At 42.6% G+C, this 24,250-nt stretch overlaps 1 protein-coding gene across 5 annotated transcripts in view; it reads left to right on the top strand.

The window, feature by feature from the left end:
- Nucleotides 1–24,250, top strand: part of LOC147017364 (cGMP-dependent protein kinase 2-like) — a 123,540-nt gene that overhangs the window by 35,832 nt on the left and 63,458 nt on the right. For all 5 annotated transcript variants that reach the window (XM_085846975.1, XM_085846976.1, XM_085846974.1 and 2 more), the window contains exons 5-15: nt 2,308–2,474; nt 2,631–2,744; nt 9,778–9,883; nt 12,815–12,878; nt 17,705–17,782; nt 17,957–18,045; nt 18,596–18,661; nt 18,824–18,871; nt 21,389–21,430; nt 22,647–22,773; nt 23,854–23,984. In XM_085846975.1, coding sequence (XP_085703101.1) covers nt 2,308–2,474; nt 2,631–2,744; nt 9,778–9,883; nt 12,815–12,878; nt 17,705–17,782; nt 17,957–18,045; nt 18,596–18,661; nt 18,824–18,871; nt 21,389–21,430; nt 22,647–22,773; nt 23,854–23,984 — 1,032 coding nt within the window. The remainder of the gene's footprint in view (nt 1–2,307; nt 2,475–2,630; nt 2,745–9,777; nt 9,884–12,814; nt 12,879–17,704; nt 17,783–17,956; nt 18,046–18,595; nt 18,662–18,823; nt 18,872–21,388; nt 21,431–22,646; nt 22,774–23,853; nt 23,985–24,250) is intronic.

The raw sequence follows: 24,250 nt of genomic DNA, 5'->3' as shown, positions 1-24,250 counted from the left end.
TCCCTCGTCTCTCTGCATGACCCGCCTCCTGCTGCCTGGACTCCGCCTCTCTCACCTCATCCTCGTCTCTCTGCATGACCCGCCTCCTGCTGCCTGGACTCCGCATCTCTCTCACTCTGGCCTCGCCCTTGTCTCTGTTCGACGTCGCCATGACCCGCCTCCTGCTGCTTGGACTCCGCCTCTCTCGCTTCGCCCTCGTCTCTCTGCTGGACATTGCCACGACCCGCCTCCTGCTGTCTGGACTCCGCCCCTTCTCCACTCAAGCCCCTCCTTCACGAACACGGTCTCCACACGTGCTGCTGAAGTCAGAGACGACACGCCAGAGATGTCGACACGACGCACCCCCCCCCCCCCCAAACGTATTGGTGGCACATTCGTACAATCAATAACAAAGGTACCGAGATCGTAGCTTCAACTGCTTTCCCTTCTTGTTCAAATACTCCCTCTTCATCGGGTTGTGTGTGTGTGTGTGTGTGTGTGTGTGTGTGTGTGTGTGTGTGTGTGTGTGTGTGTGTGTGTGTGTGTGTGTGTGTGTGTGTGTGTGTGTGTGTGTGTGTGTGTGTGTGTGTTTTTATGTGTCCTGGCACCTGTTTGCTTAAGTAAGACTGCAGAAGATCGTTATTGTTGTTATTGTTATTATTTTCGGGTTAAGTCTGCTCTGTGTCCGCTTTTGTAAGTTGCCTGTTTATTTGCTGCACCACACCTCTCTCTCTCCCCTATCTCTGCACAACACACCCCAATAAATCCTGATCATGCCACATACCATTCCTCGCCCATTGTTCATAAATTATTATTGGAAATGTTCCCTGCTCGTCTTTGTGGTTTCTTTCATTGATCCAGCATGGTCCGAATCCTAGTTTAGCCAGGACTTTATTCCCAACAACCCATTCCTTTTAGCCGGTACGTCCTTGGCAGTATTGCTCGGTTGTATCTGATTCGGTAAAGTGATCCGATCCGGTAGAGTGATCCGGTTCGGAGAAGGCGTACCGAGGGTGTGTTCCCTGGTAATTAAACCACGTGATTAATTAGGTAACCTGATTAACCCATAGACGGGAGGCCCCTCGGTCACACGGTTGAGTTATTGGCGGCGACAGTCGGTTAAGCAACCCGCCGCATCACAGAATTATCCGTGTGCTACGGCCTACAATTCCGGAGAGTCTGGTGGGAGCCGAGATCGCTTCCCCCACCTAGTGGTCTTCTCACCCGATCCCTGGCCCGCAACAATATATATATATATATGTATATATATATATATATATATATATATATATATATATATATATATATATATATATATATATATATATATATATATATATGTATATATATATATATATATATATATATATATATATATATATATATATATATATATGTGTGTGTGTGTGTGTGTGCTGTTTGGGTGGTGGGTGGTTTTGGGGTTAACCACTTATCCACATGTGAAAGATATCAATTCCCACTCGGTTTTTCCTATTTTTATGTAACTCAGATTGTAGTGAAACAGATGAGGAAACTAAACATGGAACTTCTTCCTCCATTGCACTGAAGTCTTCAGCTGATCTTTGAAGCACCTTCATCACAACAAATAAAAATCAAGTTTAAAAGTTTACAACTCATCAAGTTTATATTTTATTCGACTATTATGAATGCCTCGTTTCACGAGCTTTTTGAACAACACACATACAGAACATCCTCCTAGGTCCTTTTGTTCAGTTTACCGAACTCTTCATTTTAATTTGAAATTGCCCTTTAACCCATCAGCCAGAGGCCCTCTGCTCTGTACATTCAGGATACTGAACATGTGACCAGGACTGAGGAAGTTCTACAGGGGGAGGGTGAGGGGACGGAGGGTGTGGTACGGTGTCTCACCATCCCGACAGGGGCATATTGCCCAAAGGTGGCATATTTTAATTGTACATGGTGACTGACAGTAGCATATAATACATAAATGCAAACATTACAGAAACACATTGATGCTAAATAAACCACAGTACAGTAGTTGGTTTTCCCCCAATAAAGTATTAATTTTATTACTTGTCCAAGTACAGTGAAAGTGATGAAAATTTACAGAAAAAGCAATTTTAAAATTTTGACTTTGGATTAAATATATCGAGGCTTAGCTTTTGGCAAATCTTTATGTCATAGCAAAATTCAGGTTTTGCAGAATGTAAGAAGGATAAGAGTTTGGATCATTGTGGATTAGTTCACTTATGGATCACAGCAGTAAGAACAAAATGGATGAACGTGCTGATGATAATACGAAGCCCACGCTGGTTTGTTCTTTTCCCCGACTGCGTGTGATCCCAGCACCGTGGGTCTTATCAATCGAGCCATCCAACGGCATGACTTCCTGCAGGGTCTTGACCCTGAGCAGGCTGCGAGAATCATTGAGTGCATGACGATGTCAGAAAGGCCCCGGGGAGAAACGATCATTTCAGAAGGAGATGCCGGGAATGCCATGTTCATCTTAGTGGGTTAGTGAGTGGATTAATAAAATGTCGATTCATTCATCCATTAATAAAACGAGTGAATATTTTAGAAAAATGTTTCTGATAATTAGAATACAATACTTGTGTTATTTATGCAGTGAATATGATCTCTGCCACCCATAACACTGCCCTATCCTATAGAGGGTGAATTGCAGGTGAGCAAGAATGGGATGCCAGTGAGGCGTTTAGAGCGTGGGACTCTGTTTGGAGAACTCGCCATCTTGTACGACTGTACGCGCACTGCTACTGTACAAGGTCAGGGTCTACTCGCAATGGTTTACTATTACCAGCCTCAGTGGTGCAATGGTTGGAGTGTCTGCACTGAGTCTGGGAGGTCAGTGGTAGTGGTGCAATGGTCAGGGTGTTTGTGCTGATTCTGGGAGGTCAGTGGTTCAAACCCTGGCTGAGTTGTAACAAAATACAGTGTGTGCTGTTTCCTTAATTGATGATTAGCCTTTTAAAAAGAGAGAACATGGACAAACAACCATAGGTTGGTAATAATAGCACAGGCTTTGAATGGCCAAATGGCCTCCTTCTGCATCGAAGTTCCTTGTAAGGGACTCATATTATTATTATTACTATTATTATTATTATTATTATTATTATTATCTCCATTTGTGGGTTTCACAAGGTGGGAGGATGTAATTGTGAAACTTTGTTCATTTCAACTGGTTCATGAATCTTTCTCCTTCACCATTAGTCCCCCATGCTTCATGCGTAGAGTACGCTTTGCAGTGGAGGATAATTTCCTTCTCTAAGCTCCAGCTCTGTTCATTTAATCTTCTCTGATTTGTTTGGAATTTAAGAGTTGTTGGTTGTCGAACTGGTGACACCTTTTTAGCTTTATTATTGTGTGTGTGTGTGTGTGTGTGTGTGTGTGTGTGTGTGTGTGTGTGTGTGTGTGTGTGTGTGTGTGTGTGTGTGTGTGTGTACACGCCAGTGTTGGAAATCGTTGCAACTTCAAGTATATAAGATTAAAGTGAAATCATGCAACAATTTTTGATTGATTGTCAAGGCAATCAAGACTATCTGTCAATGGTTATCAGATGCATGAGGAACAATGATTGATGCAATCATAGAGTAAAAACAGTCAGAGAAAGCCCTTCCCTTCTCCACCCCTCCTCCGCCTTTCCCATATCATGTGCTTCCTTGCCAACTCCCCAACCAACCCTTTCAATACTTGGACATTATCCCCTTCCTCACCTTTTCTTAAAAACACCTTTTCCCACTCACCCACCTGTGTATGTAATATATCTATTGATGCATGTACCTTTCATAGTTTGCTTTACCAGACTGGGTTCTGGTTTTGAATTGTCTTGTGTTGACAATTCTCTGTCTCCACGATCTATTGTAATATGGTCCTTGAAACTCTTTAAACCCTGATCCCAATCGATAATTCCTTCAATACTTTGGAGATTCAACCAATATCTGCAAGCATACTTCGTGCTAAAAGACTACTACAGCTACTTAATGGCCCCAATTATTCCCAACCTCTTGTGGGGTTAGCTCGGGGAACGTTTTTTGTGCAGGTCTTTCATGAACCGGCCTCCAGGTGCCAGTAATATTGATCCAGTGTTGGGGATAACTCACCTACTCTTCACAAAGGACATGGTGGTATCTTCAACGTTCAACCAACTAATGCTGGATGGGATGCCCAGTTTCATGTCCATCCATCCGATGGTCGGCACGCACAATGAGGCCTGGCCCTGCCTGTAAATCACTCGGATGGCAGTTTATTGCTGGGTTGGGATTTGAACTCAAGTTAGGCAGCTCAGTACTATGGCACCAATACCATGCTATCCTGGCAGCCTCAGCTGATGCCAAAGAGTAAACTAGTGATTGAAGAAGCCTGAACCCACGACCGTTGTGAAATGTTGCATTCGAAAAGAACATTGAATGCACAGAAGAAGGTAAATGCGATCAGAAATGATTAATAGAATACCTTGGGATTATTTTATCAAATGGGATACATAAATCCTATTAACAGTCCGGTATCAGATGAATTGTGAGAAGAACCGACCTCATGTTCATTGTTCAGGCAGTTATAGGATTGCGTGAGAACACTTTGGCAAACCGCACACACATATTGCGGCGCTTTTGGACATTTGATTTAAATTTCTATTTGAATGTGTAACAAACAAACATGATATTATTGGAAGGTTTATCAAACAAAAAAAATATCTGAAAACCATTGCAGTTTTACAAAGAAGTTTTTGAATGTTTGTTATTTAATAAAGGTTCATTGTTAAAGTGGAGAATTACAATCGGATTACACAACACATCCTGGTCTTCAGCCTTCATGCCCCCTTTTCACCTTTCCTGTTGAGTGAATGTTGGGCTGGATTGCGTTGGTGGTATGGGTGCAGCTTGGTGTTGTGGAACGTTGATTGGTGGATTGGGCGATTGGGTTGTTGTAAGTGGACGTGACATAGGCACGATGGGCCGATTGGCCTCCTCATGTGTGAACCTTTCCTTGTATTATCTGTACTATAAAAGGAGCCGTGTGTGTGTCCGTGTGTCCAAGCGTATATCCGAGTGTGCGTGCGTGTTCCATTCATTGGTTGAGTACAATAGGCCCATGATCGAAGTTGGTCCTCCCGCGCCAGCACTCACGGCTAAACGCCGTTCGTGACCGTCCAAGACGAGCCATTTGTTGACACTTTCTCTCCATTTATCTCATCTTACAGACGTAAAACGTTTGACTTCTTCATTCGCTACATTGTCCTGGTGAATAATACACGGGGGAGCGTCCTCACTGGCCATATTCTTCAAAAATCGCCGATCAGCTGCCGGTGATTTCCTCCCTGCAGGAAGCTGCCATCTTGGACAACTTAGCTGGTTACATGACAGTCTGACGTAATTTGCATACGATGTCAGCCGATCTATTGGCTGTCGAGGCGTCACGTGGCCCACACGTGATCCGAGTGGAGAAAATTCAAATGAGAGAACGCGGGGAATGCATCGATTTTCAAGATGAAAATACACAATAACTGCAGCTATTTGAGTGAAGAATTTGGATATATACTATCATATCATCAAGGTTTTGTCTACCCTCCACCCCCCCCCCCCCCCCCCGATGAGTGGAACAAAACTTGATTTCCAGGCACTTTCTGAGCCATGGCTGATGGCCTATATCGGTCTGAGGTTTCATCGGCCTCTTTTGTGTAAGGCTCATGCTTTCCGACACTCTCTTGTGGCTTTATCTTAACTCAAATTAAATATCTCATTTCATTTTTAATAGTTGAGAAGATGGTTAATGACTCGGTTGCAAAAACGGGAAGAAAATCGTTCGGATATTGATGTTTTAAAAGGCAAAATGCATTTTTTATAGTCATTTCTGGTCAGGCGCGATGTGGGGAAGGGTCGAGAAGAGAGGGAACGGGGAGAGGGAGGAGAAGGGGGATAGAGTGTGGGGATGGATGGGGATCAGAGTGAGGGAGGGGGACAGAGGGGAGGAAAGAGAGGGGGAAGGAGGGGGATGAAGGGTAGGGGGGAGGAGAGAGGGGTGATGTGGTGAAATGGGTGTGGGGGAGAGGAGAGAGTGGGGTTGCAAGGGAAGAGAAAGGGGGAGGGGGAGAGTTGAGGTCCTGAAGTCACATTTTACATTTCGTGGAATTTCCATGGGTCCCTGCTCTTGTCCCATTTGCCACAGGATATTGCCTCCTCTTTCCTCATCCATTCCTCACTGGAATCTGCTACATTTAAAATAATTCACAGATCTACACTTCAAACAGCAGATAAATACTTTGTCAAATACACATGTAGTAAAAATTCATACTGTCTTCATTGTGCCAGACTACATATGTGCACTACAGTTTCGGAGTGTACTACAGTAATGTGTAATGTGTGTCTACCTCACTCTATGTGTACTACAGTAATGTGTTCAGAACTGCTTTCTGCTTCGATACATCAACCACAAATAGAATGAAGATTAAAAGTCTGTTTAGCTTCAGTACAGGGCTAAAGAAAGACTTAATATTGACATTAATTGCGTCTAAAACCTCCAATGAGGTAAAATGTGTTTGTTGGATGCTGCATGTGCACATTTACAGCAAAGTATAATGTGTAGTTTGTAAAATAGTGAACATTCACAGGCACACTTCGTCATGCCAAACCTGAAAGACAGACCACTTTCCATGTGTAGTAGAGTACTGTATCCAGATGTATAAAACTTTGCTATACATCTCCAAAAGCCACATTTGATATTTGTTCTGCATGAATTGAGTTCTGCTTTGATCCATCGACCAGTACATATCGGAAGTGAGATTAACAGCATATTGTTGCGGGCCGGCATGGTCGGGTGAGAAGACCACGAGGTGGAGGAAGCTACATCGATTCCCACCAGACTCCCCAGAATTGTAGGCCGTCGCTCATGGATAATTCCGTGATGCGGCGGGTCGCTTAACTGACCGTGGACGCCAATAACTCAACCGCGTGACCTAGGGTCCTCCCGTCTATGGAATCTGGTTACCTAATTAACCACGTGGTTTAATTACCGGGGAACCATGCCCTCAGTACGCCTTGTCCGAACCAGATCACGCTACCGGATCGGATCACCTTTCCAGATCGGATGCAGCCGAACGACACTGCCAAGGACGTACCGGCTAGAAGGAATGGATCGTTGGGAATAAAGACCCGGCTAAACTTAGATTTGAGCCATGCTGGACCAATTAGAGAAAAGACAAAGGCGAGCTGGGAACATTCCTCATGACTATTATTTATTAACAAGCAAGCGAGGCAAAGTATGTGGTACGACAAAGATTTATTTGGTATGTAACGCAGCGATAGAGGAGAGAGGTGTGCGGTGCGACAATAATACAAGCAACTTACTAAAGCAGACACAGTGCAGACTTGACGCAAGATTAATAAGAGTAACAACAATAATGTTCTTCTAGAGGCTTACTTAAAAGACAGGCGCCAGCACACTCAGACACACACATAAAAAGAAACCCCAAATGAGAAGGGACTTTTGCAGCCAGGGAGGGAGGGGAGTTGAGGTTATAGCTTTCGGTACCTGGGCGTTTCGGGGGCGGGGGGGGAATGCTCCGTGGTGCGGTACCCGACAATAGTCGTGTTGTTCTGGCCACAGCCGCACGTGTGGAGATCGTGTTCTGAAGGAGGAGCTTGAGTGGAGAAGGGCGGAGTCCAGAGTGCGAGGGTGGAGCAGTAGGCGGGACCAGGCAGGAGGCGGTTCGTCGAGGTGAGACGTGGGCGGAGTTCAGAAGGCAGAGTCGAGAAGCAGGAACACACTGTGTGAAAACACCACTCAACATCGAACACAACTCACTCTTTCACGGAGGACTTCTCCGTGTTTTATAGAGCCCGGAGCTCGGGGGACGGGCCATGCCGAATCCGACGTCATCGCCTGAGTCGGTGTTCTGACTGGCCCCGACCTCTCACGTGGTCCGCCAGTCTGGGCCAGGTTTCGGGCAGACGCCGGTCCAGCCCTCCCACCTGGGTACTAAAGCATACGTGACTCGCCGCACATGTCTGGTTTCGGGTAGACGGTGGAAGCTCAAAGCGCTAGTCCAGCCCAAAGCGCACGTCGCGGATTTTGCCTCAGAAAATAAAAAGAGTGGGGATGAAATAAAAAGGGAAAAATGATTTAATAACCTAACTATTAGACCATCGCAACGCACTCCCTTGTCTTCCCACTAAACAAAAGGAAGGGGTCTATCTACACGTATATTAATGGCATAACTGTCTCAGGACACCTATCTGTTTTATGGATGCGGTTCTGAGAACCGCAACAACATCTTTCTGGACTCAACACAGTACTGAAATAACTAAATATTATTGCCTGTAAATGTAATAACTCCAATAAAGTAAGATGTGAGTGTTTGACCGATTGTCTTATTGCATACACGTACAATCATCAATATTAGTCACTCTGATCAATATGTAATGCATGTTATTCAATACATGTGCATCATTATATGATGAATTTCAAGAGAAAAGGAATGTGTGGTGGTGATTTTTTCACATATCAGAATTGCACGTGTAAGTTTACTTACAGCCAAAATGTAACCGGCCACAGGGTGTGTGTGTGTGTGTGTGTGTGTGTGTGTGTGTGTGTGTGTGTGTGTGTGTGTGTGTGTGTGTGTGTGTGTGTGTGTGTGTGTGTGTGTGTGTGTGTGTGTGTGTGCGCGCGTGCACGCACATGTACATGTTTGTGTGTGTGTGTGCGCACACGCACATGTACATGTTTGTATATGTGTGCGCACACGCACATGTACATGTTTGTATATGTGTGTGCAAGCTGCTATTGTTGATGGCTATCTCCACATGTAGGTGGGATTCAGGAGATGGAACGGAGACATACCAGGTTTTAAAGTATCCACCTCCGTTTATGTGTGTGTCCGTGTGTACGCTCGACTGCCAATGGTCGTTATCTCCACTCGTGAGTACATACGACTGAACGGAGCCTTTCCCAGCCTTGTAACATCAATCTTCATCACAGCAAAGAACCAGGACTTATGGACCAAGCCATCTCCTTATCCATGCACTGTTCAACGGGGCGTTCCCCGGTACTGAAGCATCATGTGTGTTTCTCACCCTACTGGTAATGTGCTAGTTGTTACGAGAAGCATCTGCTCCCTCCGAGAGCATTGGCAAGTTGTCTCTCTCCTCCGCCATTATTATTGTTAAGCATCTCCCTATCGCCTATAGGATAGCGGAAGGCTTATAGCTGTTGTAGCATTTGTTTCTACCATTAACACCCCCAACTTTTAATGGTACCCTTTGGGGTACTAAACCACCATTTAGGTTTTTTTCTTTTTCTTCTTTTATTTTTACTTCCTCCACCGAAGGTGGGAATCGGATACAATAATTTTTTTTAATTTTTGAAGTGATTTTTCACCACTGAGAGATGGGGCCAAAAACGATATAAAGCATGATATTTCAAAAAGTTGTGGATGAGTTATGACAACTTTGATGAGTTGGTAGGTGACGAGAACAAGCCGATTCGATTTTGGTTCAGGTCCGGTTGACAAGAACTTCATGCACATAACCTGGGTTATTTTTTTTTGTCTATACACCACCCAAATAAAGGTATGTGGCAGAACATATTACATGCTTGGAAGAAGATTGCCTGTAGGGCGGGTACTCTGCTAGTTTCTATAATTCATCCTATTGGTTTAGCTTATCAGATCAAAGCCTGATAAACATCGCATGTTCATAGCTGGACAAGTCTGAGTAACTTCACCATTTACCTTTTGTGGTTCATATCAATGCTGAGGATGATATTGGTTGTGTTAAATGCATTATCTATCCTCTGTTCCATCCACAGCTATCACTGATGTGCGTTTGCTCTGCTTGAGTCGTAGTACCTTCCGCACCATCCGCACCATCGAGTCACAGAAACGTCGGGAGCTCATGATCTCTTTTCTGAAATCGTGAGTCACAGCAAATGCCATCCTATTCATCATGTTCACACTCTCCTATTTGCTGACCTCAAAGTGTGCATCATCAACCTCCAAACCTTTTTTGGGACACTCCAATCCCTCATCCCTCTATTGGTGCCCAAACGGTTTCACCAGAGGGGACTAGAGGTTTGCTCTCCATCGTCTATCCGTCCCACCTGTGGTTTTTCAGACTTTTTTCCCATACCTTTTAAAATAACCAACTGAATCTTGGTGTATGGCTTTATTATGATAAGTAACAGAACAAGCTCGAGTTTCGTGGCGTTTTGTCAATTTTTCACAATTATGCCCTTTTTAAACTTAGAAAATATCACATGTCATACATGGGTCAGTGTTCAGCTGCTGTGACTCCACTCCACTGCTTTACACCCACTGGCTGGACAGCTGGCCTGAATCCACCCCAATAAAATCATGCACCACCACTGCATGAAGCAGCACAGATCGGCAGGCCTCGGGCTTTAGACCTGGGTGTTAGTCCATGGACCAGTGCAATTGGAATGATCCCAGGTATATAACCACGATGTATTAAATATGCGCGTAAGCCGTATGCATGTTTTTGCTTCATGTATGTACATTTTAATATGAAATGGGCAAAGCCTAGAAACGAATGAAACATGGTGGGTTAGAAAAGTTCTTCTTCTTCTACCTTTTCTTCTTCATTTTTGCTCCGGTATTGGCTCGAATATGCGTTAAAGCAAACTAATTTTTATCTCCAGTTTGTTATCCTCATTGTCTTTATTGGTTTCTAGTCGACAACATATATCGGTAAATGAAAATTGCTTTTCCTTTTATTTTGTCGAATAGTCCCAAACTGTGAGTTTTAAGGTTTCTTCTTATTTTTCATTTTGGTTCCAGTATCGGCTCGAGCGTGCAAGAAATACAAACAAATTTTTATCTTCCAGTGTTGGGACCGTCTTCTATCTTCTAACAGCTTGGGACCAGTAGAGGACATGTTTTGCAAAGCAATTCTCGTTCTTGTTCCAAATGGTTCTCATAGACTGATGCTGAAGGCGATAAAATGATTCCAAATTAAAACTAGAAAGCACCTCAAAATACAAAACCGGTCCGTGTCTGCTTTGTACTCGAACTAAACTTGACAAAACAACAGTTAAAATTTTTTTTATAGATTTAATTCATTTGTGTTCTCCACATTCTCATAATAAAGGTTTGTTGAAAATTTGATGACAAAAGCTCAATTGGTAAAACTGCTACGGCCTGGACATTCACACTGAATCTCAATGGTAAACAAGCATTTTGATTAAAATATTTATGGCTGATCTACCACTTCACCGATGACATCATCCTTAAAATCCTTTATTCCCCATTGGGAGTAGAATGAGATGTTTCCAATTTTTCTGATCAGCGGTTTCAGAGATATAATGTTTTAATTTTTTGTGTTTCATCCAATATTGCTGCCATACACGTGTCCTTTAACATCACAATTGTCCTTCAAATAGTCTCCTTGGGGGGTTTTTCCTACCCTGAAAATTTTGTCAATCGGGCAAGTGGTTGCTCAGAAAAGAAATGTTTTAAAAAATCATAAAAAGGGTCAAATAATAATAACTAGCCAAAACCCCGTCACAGACGGATTTCGTTCATTCAACCACCCTCACCAGCTCACCAACACTCGAGGGACATGGACTGGACAGGGCGTGCTTGCTCCCGCCTATTCATCCCCCGCCCCTGCCCCACCCCCCCGCCTTCAATTTGGTTACCCCCGCCCAAAATTTTTATTACCCCGGCCCCGCCCCCGCCTCTTCACTCCCCGCCCCACTTGCCCCCGGTCCCCCGCCCCCTCTCCACCCCCTCAACTCAACCCTTCCTAATTCACCCCACCCCCCACCCACTCATCCCCCACCCCATTTCTCCCCCGTCTCCCGCTTTCAATTTGCTTACCCCCGCCCAAAAATTTGCTTACCTTGCCCCCCGCTTCTTCACTCCCTGCCCCCGTCTCTTCATCCCCCGCCCCGCCTCTTCACTCCCTGCCCCCGCCTCTTCACTCCCTGCCCCCGCCTCTTCACTCCCTGCCCCCGCCTCTTCACTCCCTGCCCCCGTCTCTTCCTCCCCCGCCCCCGCCTCTTCATCCCCCGCCCCCGCCTCTTCATCCCCCGCCCCGTCTCTTCACTCCCTGCCCCCATCTCTTCATCCCCCGCCCCACCTCTTCATCCCCCGCCCCCATCTCAACGAAAAGTGTTTATTCTGCTTCAGAGTTGAAAGTTGACTATTGCCACGATGTGCGATGCACTCTTACAGGTACAAAGTTTCTTTCAGTCCAGGTCACAGTACCGAGAAAAACGTGACGCGACCACTCGGAGGAGCACAAAATTGGTCCTTCAGTATTAATATATAGATAAGGCTTTGTTGAAAATTTGATGACAAAAGCTCAAATGGGAAAAGGGTTATGGTCCAGACACGCACACGCATACACACACACACACATTACAAAATCCCGTCTCCTGCGGCGCAGGGGACAGGCTAATTACTCACATTGACGAATGCTGTGATTATGTAAGATACATGTGACTCTCTCCTTATATACTGTAAACAAGCCCCATCCCTGTCTTTACTCCGATCTCCACTCAGATTTTTCCTTTTTCTCTCTCTTTCTCTCTTTCTCTCTCTTTCTCTCTTTCTTTCTCTTTCTCTCTCTTTCTCTTTCTCTCTCTTTCTCTCTCTCTCTCTCTCTCTCTCTCTCTCTCTCTCTCTCTCTCTCTCTCTCTCTCTCTCTCTCTCTCTCTCTCTCTCTCTCTCTCTCTCTCTCGTCATTTCGTGTTTTGACACTCTCCCCCCTTCCCACCACTTCCATGTGCGTACACATTAAATAGATGGCTCTTATTAGTTGCATGCAATACTGTATGTATTAAAAAGTTTATTTTACAACATAAACATTTCTGCCTTTTTTAGGGCCAAGACCCTCCACCACCTGTCAGATGCAGAGCTTTCGCACGTGTTTGACTGCATGGAGGAGGTGACATATCCATTTACACATTCATCACTTGCACCCTTCATATAATATTGATGACATGCTCACAAGCTCAGTGTTGATTGAATCGAGCTTCAGAGGAAAGGTTCCCTTTTTTTAAATTTTCATCCACACAATGTGAACAGCAATTTAATACAAATCAAAGAAGCGCATGGATTACCTGTTGTGCTGCTCCATCGGCAGATTGAAAAATATGATAGACTGCTTTGTACTCCATGTGCAGAACTCCATAGATAAATGTATAATACACTTGTGTGGCTCGCAGGATGGCCATAGGTACAAGCACTCGCCTCTAAGCTGTCTGCTTGGGTTTGAAAGCAATAAACTGTCATTCTGGTGTTTCACAGGCAGGGTGTTTCATCGACATGTGGACCGTCCCTCGGATGGACGTTAGACTGGTCGTCCCGTCTGCCAGCATTAGTCGATAGATGGTGAAGATCCCAAGATGTCCTTCGCGATGAGTTGGGGAGCTATCACCGGCCCCCTGAACAAATCATAAATTCCTGTCCTGATTTCCTGTGTTGGCACGGTGACCTTTCCAGGATTATAACTCTAGCCTAAGAAATTGCTTCAACAGCACCGACGGGTTCATGATCTGATGGGTACACCTGTCCTTAGATGATAAACTCACTGTACGATTAAGATATTCCATTGAGCCTTAGATCACTGTAAACATTTTAAAACTTTTTAAAGGTCAGCCTCGTTGTTGTGAGTTGGTGTCTCTCCCCCCAAACGCCTCTCCCTCACCCTTCCAACATATGTTAATTCAGAGATACACAATGTTGTTCATAAATCTGCCCCAGTTATGGTTGAGCAAAACAAATTTTTTGAGAGCAATGGTGGTTGGGGGGGGGGAAGGGAAACCTTGTAAGACAAGTCTTGTGTTGCAACTAAAGCCTTGTGTTACAATTGCTCTGGAACACATCTCAGGGTCTAAAGTAACAGCAATACGTCACTTATACTACATTACTATAGGAATCTGATTATTATTTCCGATTGTAGCTTCATTACATTTATCCACATTGGCATAACTCGATAGCTAGTAGACAAGCCGGTAGGCAGACATGGGTAGTCGACTACCCAATAGAACCTGACGCAATGGGCCCATTTTATGGGGAATGACCTGAGGATTAAGCACAAGAAAATTCATGATTCTCGCTTCAAGGGTTAATGCTGCAGATTGTTTTTTTCGTTAAAATACCCCCACATTTAGAGGTTTTTCGGCCGTTGTTAGGCAACGGAGGGGTCCATAGCAACGGTTCTTTCTCGCACATAACTCGGACATACCATGAACCTACCGTACCAATCTCATGTATATCTGACTCATAGTCTCTGATATATAACGAACTTCATTTTTTTTTATTGTTTTCGACCAGGTTTCATTCAAAGTCTATCTTCTCCGACAGTTTTCATAGGATCTGGCTGGAAATTTTTGACAATATGGCTGAATGTACTGCCCACAGTTGCTCGTGGCCCGATTTTTGATTTTCGAAAAAATTAATTTTGTATGATTTTTCAAAAATTTCAAAGTCCCTTTGCTCGGCAACGGTGGTGTTGATAGCAACGGTTCTCATTTGCACACAACTAGGTCATGGTATGAACCTACCAACCAAGTTTCATCGAAATCGACATTGTATTAACTGAAATCGCCATTTTAAATGCTGATAATAAGGGTAGAACAAATCTCAAAAAAAAAACATTTTTTTTCGACTAGATCGACTACCCAATAACAGACATATGGCAAACCCATTATGTGTCAAAGATCTCACATTGTATTCTTTTGCACCAGTATTTCCTTGATGCAGCTTTTTTCAGTCCAGCTTTTGGAAATCGCTTTGCTTATTCAGGAGAAATCGAACCTGCTCATGGTGACTATGCCTGGTGTTAGCTTAATGGTTAGGGTGGTAGGCTTGGGATCCTAGGATCTTGAGTTCAAATCCCACTCAGCTGTTGAATTAATACCAGGTGGGGTTGACTCTGCCTGTCATCCTTCCGAGGTCATCAAAATGAGTGCCAGCATGCTGGTATCCTGTGTCGGAGTGGCCACCTGTCCAGGATTGTGCCCAATAACCAAAGAGACTGCTTTGGCAGCACCAATGCTCTGTACAGAGTATGGTCCCAATGGATGGATGGATGGTGACTGTTGAGTTTCATGTGAAATTATTTGTCCTGGAGTTAATGGATCCAGAGAAACGTGTGAAGTTTGTTCTGAAGAACCTGGAACTGATTTGCGGACAATTTTTTGTAGCTGAGGTACCGACTGGTTCACTGGACCTTGACATGTTCGAACTAGCAGTCGCACATGAGCGGTCCATCACTTGTGATGGAGTAAGCTCAGAAGGCCTATTGAGAGTGCTCCTGATGAAAGGAATGAAACCTTGACACAGAAACCCTGAGATAGTCACACATTGCCATCCTGAATGTTCTAACAGATGTTACAGTCCTTCCTTGACCTTTGCCACTGTGATTTTGAATGTAGACATGAATATGATTAAAATTTAAACTTAATAGCATTTCTACAATTATATGTTAAAGTTGATATCACATGCATTTCGCCTATCATGTTTTTTTTTTTCTTCATTGGGCCATGTCCCATGACGTTGAGGTCGGCAGCTCATGATTAAACGGAAGACCAAATACCTCATTGGAGTTAACAGAAGGAACCAGAATAAGTAAAGAGTGAAGATGGTGTCATCAGGAGGAACCTGGATAGGATTCGGATTTCAGCTGCTACTTCACCACCCTCAAACAAATCCAGGTGCAGCCAAGTGAGCCTCACAGAAAAATTCTGCAAGAATTCACTTCTCCGAGACATATAGATAAAGAAAGAGAGATAAAGTGTAAAAGAGATAAAAGAAAAGAAAAAGCAAGAATTAGAATGAAGAAAGAGAAATGTGAAAAAATTAAAAAGAAGTGTGAAAGGAACAAAGAACAAAGATGTTGGGAAGAAACCGGACAGATATATTTCGGCAGTTACTCCCCAGGCTCAAGCGCAGCAACAGATACAAGCTACCAGAGGTCTGTCAGTGGGGAAGCACAGTCCACGCAGCATCTCATAGAGCATGTATTGTTGGCCCAAGTCTTTCACGAATCTGTTTACCAGGCCTGATGTTCGATATCAGTCAGAATTAACAAACTTGGAACTGGTTTGCTGGTCAGTTTTGAGGCTGAGATACCGAATGCTTCACCTTCCACTTGGCGAGGGAAAGGGCTTTGCCCGGAACATTAGCACTGTTGCAATGTTTTCACAGCAGATAACCTCAAACTGTTTTACTTTTGTTTTTATAATTTTCTACTGCCAAGGCCTTCATCCGCAGCTTGATGGAATATGGATCTCCTCTCCAGGCTGGCTGCCCTGCCTCACACCTTGCTCAGCTTGAAGCCTTGGAAACCAAGGCCTTCCAGATCATTGGAATCTCTCACGATGAAGCTGAGTCTCTGGACCAATCACTTTCACATCGCAGATAGGTTGGTGCTCTCTCTGTCTTCTACTGCCTCCTTTCTGGTATTGCACCCTCTGCCTCCTCTGTGTTTTGTGTTACAAAAACACAACTCTGCCTCCTCCTCTGTTACACCACCCCACCTTAATTTTCCAGTTTTTCCTTCCTGAGAGTTTACTTCTGTATCCATCTTGTCCACCTCCTGCATCCTCCCCTACCCTCATTCTTACCTGCATCCCTTGTTTGTCCGTCTCCATCTATTTTGTCCCTCGGCCCAGCTGTTCGCATTTCTCCCCCTATTTCTGCTGTTCCTTTTCTTCTGTTGCTTCCTGATCTGCTTTGTGTTCTAGCTCTTATACAAGCCTTGACTTTGTACAAAAAATATCCCAGACAGCTCATTCTTTTCAGGAGTGAGCAACTACTTTTGATGTATGCTGCTGCCTGCGATGTATCTCCGGGCCTGTGAAACACGAGTCTAACAATTTATAGTCAGATAACATTTTTAACCCAGAATAGACATCTCAAAGGTAAGTATGCTCGCAAACTCTGCATCACCTTGTTGGACAGATTATTATAAAAATCTGAGTGAACATTGAATTTTTTTTTCTCGCTTGGTCGAAAAACAAATCATTGTTGATCAAACTTGTAAACCCAGTGCAGGTATCACCAGCTGTTTCTTGTTGAGAGAACCATTTATATATAGTGCACTCACGATGCTGAACAGGCACAACTCTTACAATTGATCCATGTGACGATTGTCCCTGATCTCCCCTACTATACCAATAGCAGGTAACACACTTACTGTCTTTAATTTCCAGTAATATAATGCAGAGCTGAATTCTATATCCAGAATAGGTCAGTAGTTATTTGCTGTTGACTTTTTCTCTACAGTCACCAAACAAAAACAAATAATACAGCTACTGCTCCATTGCTTCATACGATCCCTGTTGAGGTCTTTAGAAACATAGGCACGTGATCTTGATGTCATTATGTAGGTGCATTTATAAGCAGTTGCAGTGGAGAACCTCATTCTGTCCTTGAGGCGCACAAGGATCGGCGGTAGAGTGGAAGTCCGTTCAGCTCGGATATCCTTGAAGAATGTAGCTACATTGACAATCTTTTGTGCAATGACTTTATAATGCATCATCATACAATCTAAGCCTTGCCTTTGTCCTCAAGCCACAATACTTAGTCATCAGGCCACTTGGACTACCGTACGAGTAATGATGTAATACTCATGTCGGCGTTGATGATGTTTGAATGGCACAACCGAGGATTGACATGGAAAGTGATGGTGTGACCAAATTTTTGCAGACCTTATGCTTTGCAAATCTGGATACTTATTTGTCCTCTGGTTTTTGTCTTTCATAGAAATATTTCTCGAATGGAGAATCTATTGTTATCGAGGGTGATGAGGGAAACACATTTTACGTCATCTTGAGAGGTCGGGTAAGTGTCATGGATGGATGGCATCAAAAGTTTTACTGCAACGAGCTGTCATAGTTTCAGCACGAAATAATATTCCAATAATAAATTAGTAAACTACTTTTTGAGTAGTGAGTTTGATATGATAAGTGTTGACCTACAAACCTTCACATCATACATACTTATCCTGTACAACAGGTGCAGGTGACGCAGAAAGTGGAAGGAGTAGAGAAGGAGATCAGAGTGCTCCAGCATGGAGACCACTTCGGGGAACTCGCCTTGATCAGGTGCTTCATGTCTACCTAGCTGCCTGTGCACCATATATATTGAGGCGAAGCAGTGTGTGACAGATCGATGGTTATATTGAGCAATATTGGCTCAATGGCACAAATGCAATTGTTTTATACAGAAAGGCTAATTAATACAACGAAAAGAATATGGAACGAAGAATTTCAAAAAAAAACAATAATAAGCAAGTAGAACAAGTATCAGTCAGAAGCCATTCCTGATGCCTGATCATACCTCTGGGCAAGTCTATTGTGACAAAAACTGCCGCATGGTGCGGTGCTACAGGGACCACTGTGTGGTTGAGTGTGCTACCTCTCGGAGGTGACCTTTAAGCCAGTTATCTTGAATGTAATCACACACATTAAATATCCTAACTCTTTCCCAAATTCAGGTCTTTGTACTGGAATAAACAGAAATTTGGATATGGATGTGACACAGTTGTGATGGACCAAATTTCCCTTCCTTGTTTTTCTTCATCCCTGCCTAATTGTGTGTGTGTGTGTGTGTGTGTGTGTGTGTGTGTGTGTGTGTGTCTGTTCGTCTCTGCAGGCACATTAGACGCACTGCGACATGCACGGCGGTGGAGAATGTCACATGCCTTATCCTTGATGGCGAGTACGTTTCATTCTATTAGCCCATTTAATAAATCACATACATGTGTGCAACCTCCCTGTCCAAATCCGAAGGAAATTGGGAAAACGGTTCAACTTTCATTTTAAAATTTTGAATCTTGAACATTTATTTCAGTTGCATGATGGAAGTTTTGTTTCTTGTCAGAATTTTTTCCGAAACAATTCCTCTGGACCACATTGAATTACCAGAAAGGTAAGTTATAACCTCGGTTTGATCAAAATGCATAAACTGCTTAAAACATTGTATTATTTACGTATTTAAAAACCCTATTATTTAAAACCCAAACTATAACGATGTATTTAAATAACTATGTATTTAAAAACCCTAATTTTAGCTATGTATTTAAAACCCTAACTATAACTATGTATTTAACACTCTAACTCTAACTATGTATTTAAATAACTATGTATTTAAAAACCCTTCCTATAGCTATTTATTTAAAACCCTAACTATAACTATGTATTTAAATAACTAAGTATTTAAAAACCCTAACTATAACGATGTATTTAAAACCCTAACTATAACTATGTATTTAAAACCCTAACTATAACTATGTATTTAAAACCCTAACAATAACTCTGTATTTAAAACCCTAACTATAACTATGTATTTAAAACCCTAACTATAACTATGTTTTTAAAACCTTAACTATAACTATGTTTTTGAAACCCTAACTATAACTATGTATTTAAAACCCTAACTATAACTATGTATTTAAAACCCTAACTATAACTATATATTTAAATAACTATGTATTTAAAAACCCTTCCTATAGCGATGTATTTAAAACCCTAACTATAACGATGTATTTAAATAATTAAGTATTTAAAAACCCTAACTACAGCTATGTATTTAAAACCCTAACTATAATTTAAAACCCTAACTATAACTATGTATTTAAAACCCTAACTATAACTATGTATTTAAAACCCTAACTGTAACTATGTTTTTAAAACCCTAACTATAACTATGTTTTTAAAACCCTAACTATAACTGTTGTTGTTGTTGTTGTTCATCTTTCGGCTGCTCCCGTTAGGGGTCGCCACAGCGGATCATCCGTTATGATCCGCATACTGATTTGGCACAGGTTTTACGCCGGATGCCCTTCCTGACGCAACCCTGGTCGCCTCTTACGACACAGGGATCAGGATTTGGGTTTCGCCATGATTCCAGGCTGCTCTGCACCCTGAAAACCCTAACTATAACTATGTATTTAAAACCCTAACAATAACTATGTATTTAAAACCTTAACTATAACTATGTATTTAAAACCCTAACTATAACTATGTATTTAAAACCCTAACTATAACTATGTATTTAAAACCCTAACTATAACTATGTTTTTAAAACCCTAACTGTAACTATGTATTTAAAACCCTAACTATAACTATGTATTTAAAACCCGAACTATAACTATGTATTTCAATAACTAAGTATTTAAAAACCCTAACTATAACTATAGCTATGTATTTAAAACCCTAACTATTATTTAAAACCCTAACTATTGCTATGTATTTAAAACCCTATATATAACTATGTATTTAAATAACTATGTATTTAAAAACCCTAACTATAGCTATGTATTTAAAACCCTAACTATAACTATGTATTTAAAACCCTAACTGCTTATTACAGGTTAAAATCCTCCCCTGTTGAGTGTTTAATGGAAAAATGTCTGAGTTTATTCCATGCCATTTGAGCAGCACCCCACGACAGAGTAGTCAACTGTGTGGAGTTAATTCTCAGCTACCGAAACATTCATCACGACTTATCGTGGTACTTTAATGCTCTGTAAAGAGTACGGGACATATCTACTTACCTCCTGTGTTCAGAAAACTTGAGAGGCGATCTACATAATATGTAGGTACTGAAAATTTGAGGCTTCTCCAAACTACCTTTCCTCTCCTTCCTTATCATTATTTCCTTGATAATATTTTTTCTCAATTTACATCCCCCATTTGCCTTCTTGCATACATAATATGTAGAGGGGCCACAACTTTCATATCCCATGCAATGACCCTGACTCGCTGATATTTTGGAAACTTCAAGACTTGCTCTAAACTGTCATGATGGAAGAATATGAACAGGATACGACATGACAACAGGTTCCAAATACAGTATCCAGAAAAAATAAGAAGCCTCTCAAACATCCTATTTAATATACATCATGGTTAATTTCAAGTTGCATACTGGAAACAAAATCTCAAAGTTGGAGAAAATGAAGATTGATGATGTCAAGGTAGTTTGTGCACAGATGAGGCAAAATTTCAAAAACTTAAACCCTGATAGGATGATGCAGAGATAATGCACTGACCTATGAGCTGTCTCGCTCGGGTCCGAATCTTGGTCCAGCTTTTAACGGTCACCCTGGTGCTTCGCAGGCCGGGCAGGGATCATAATGTGTGCCATCCCTCGGATCGACGTTAAACTGGGTGTGCTGTCTGCTAGCTTCAGTTGGTGGATGTTAAAGATTCCATGATGTCCTTTGCGAAGAGTAGGCGAGCTATCGCCGGCACCATGAACAAATTGGTCACCATCAGTCAAACATATGAGGCCTGATCAGCCGGTTTGTGAAAGACCTGGCCGAAAAACTTTCCTCCATTCGTCCCCACAAGAAGGGTGGACGATTTGTAACCATTAATTAAGTTGTCGTTGTTATAATTTACAAAGTCTAACATTTTCTTTTTCATTGTGTCACTTACCTTTTAGTGTCGATGGCTTCGCACAAACAATCCTCGTCGAAAGGGAATCGTAAGTGATTATTAATATCATTATAATTCCAGGAATAATAATTATTGTTATATTTATTTACCTCCGCAGACCGAAGGTGGATGGAGGTTATTGTTTTTACCTCTGTCTGTCTGTGTGTCTGTCTGTGAGCAGGATAACTGAAAAAGTTTTAGACGGATTCTGATGAAACTCGGTGGACAGGTTGGGTATGGGACAAGGACGAATTTATTCGATTTTGGTGAAAATCTGGACGCAAGAATTTTTAGCTTATCTGGAATTTCAGATAAAGTATTGTCCTTGTACACCATCCATCTGTCCGTCTCCTTTTATGACTTCTTCGGCCAAACTGCTGGACCGATCTGGCTGAAATTTGGCAGCAACGTTCCGTACCTGACTGGTAACGGAGATTGCAAAGTTCGTTCCGGTCACGTGACCTTAAGTATGTCAAAATGACCGACTTAGTCAATTTCGTCAAAAAATCTTCTTCTCCAGACCCACCAGTCAGAATGCTGCCACATTTGGGTTACAATATTAGGCCAGGGTAGGGATGTAAAATTGCGGAGGTCATGCCGATCATGTGATTGGAAGTGTGTTAAAATTGCCAACTTAGTCATCTTTTGGGAAAGTTGCATTAATTCCTTTAAAAAATCTTCCTTTCCAACCCCACCAGCCAGAATGCTACCAAATTTGGGTGACAACATTAGGCCAGTGCCCAGATAAGCAACAGGTCCAGTGGACCTATTTTTTTTCTCTCAAGTGAGTGTTCACTATTGAGAGATGGGGTCAAAAACGATATATTGCACTAAATTTCAAAACTTTGTGGACAGATTCGGATGAAAAAGGTGGATGAGCTTGGTATGTGACAAGAACACGCCCATTAAATTTTGGTTCAGGTCCGGATGCAGATCCGGCCTATCAGTGGGATACAAAACGTAGACTGTTCAGCCTGATGGAGGTGTTTGCTCTCTACCGAGCACTGTTCTAGTTTTAACTAGCATTTGCAATGTGTTAGTTCACATCTAGAAATGTTTACATCCTCTTCGTAAGCCTGAATTAATGTTGAAATTCTAGTTTCCTTATGTACTAGGCATTTGTGATTTTATAGTCCTCCAAGACAATGCATGTCAACTAAAAAAACTTAATTGATTGCCCATAATTCTGTGTGCATGGACATTTTATAGGACCGATTGAACAAAGCAATTGGTACTCGACTAACGTGCCGTCGGTGAAAGAACAGGTCAGTCCCAGAGGTCCAGGCGGAGCCCGAGGTGACGCGACTTCAACTCTCAGACTTTACTGCCATTTGCTTCAGTGATGGAGAGCCAGTGACGCTTGGGATCGGTGCTTTCGCACGAGTTGAGCTGGTGCGTTTCTGGCCTATCGACCTTCCGGCCCTGAATCACTTAAGTTTTTCTTTCCTTGCACATGAAGGTATTACGTGCAAGATGTTCATTTAAAAGGAGATATAAACTTTTTTCCATTTCACATGACTGTTGCATATTGCTCGTATGTGAGTGGTGTTTGGAGATACAGGTGTGTGTGTGTGCAAGGGGAGGGGTGCCCGCAGTGGGAGGAGTTCTCAATGTCTACGTTTTCCTTACTCACACTTTCTCATCCAATTTTCATCTGTCTCTTCCAAATACATCGCCATCTCCTCCAGCCCTTTAGTTGGCATTCCAATTTCTATTTTTCACAGTGAGTGCGTTTCACAGAACCACTCATCACGCTGCAAGGAACACTGCGACACAACCCGCACATTTCCTCCATGAGTCAATTCAATCCACATCTCTTGTTATTTAATTTATAGTCCCTGAAATTGCCGACTTCACGATTGTAAAATCCTGACCTAGAGAACCCAATTTTACACCTTATAGTTTTTAACCTGTCTTTTGCTATCATCACCCGTTGCTGTCCCTCTGTCACATGTTCACACAATTCATTTTACACCTTGTAACTAAGGAGGGCTGACAGGATGGCTGAGAGGTACGCACTACTCGCACCGCTTATCCATCTTGCCCAGGTTCAATCCTGACCCAAATGCAAACTGTCATCTTGGTGTTTCACAGACAGGTTGATTCATCAATGCATGTGCCATCCTTTGGATGGATGTTAAACTGGCATCCTGTCCACCGGCATTAGTTGGTGGGCATTAAATATACCAGGTTGAGTCCTTTGCGAAGAGAAGCTGATCTATCGCCAACACCATGGCCAATTTCCTGCGTTAAATACAGCTGGTAGAAGGATAGCAAACCCCTCAGCATGGCCCCCGGCCAGGAAACTGCTTTGGCACAATCAAGGCTCTGTAACACAGCGTATGATACAATGGATTGGATTGGAAGAAAGGATTGAAATGTACTTTGTCCAAGCTATTCCCATAACAACAACTGTATGCTAGGCGTACAACACCTGCTGGTATGTCGAACCCCATTCTGTGCCGCATGCAGGTTACAAATGGGAAGCAAAACTACGCAATGAAGAAGATCAGCAAAAAATTCCTCAAGAAGATGCAACAACAAAGACACATCCAGTCAGAAAGGAAAATTCTGGAGGAAGTGTGCTGCAGTTTTATTATCAAGTGAGATCAACACCACAGCCTTTGTACAGTGTCTACTGTCTAGCTTTGATGCAACTGGGTTGTTTCCTTGGGCCTGATCTTTACATGCTAACCCTGGGCATTTATGACATCACTTATGACATTGCCATTACATCACATGCGATTGCCACAGCATTACAATTCTTCACGTGTGAATTGAATGAGTTAAATTGTTTTTGCAGCATGCTGCACAAAGAAGAGCCAGATACTATACAGCTGGTTTAAATAATCTATCTCCATAATGTTTT

Source organism: Eptatretus burgeri, chromosome 11 (genome assembly GCF_056783735.1).
Source record: "Eptatretus burgeri isolate ZD-2024b chromosome 11, Ebu_testis_v1, whole genome shotgun sequence".
NCBI lineage: Eukaryota > Metazoa > Chordata > Myxini > Myxiniformes > Myxinidae > Eptatretus > Eptatretus burgeri.
The sequence above is the reverse complement of the archived record's forward strand: the minus strand, read 5'-3'. Positions and strand labels throughout refer to the sequence as shown.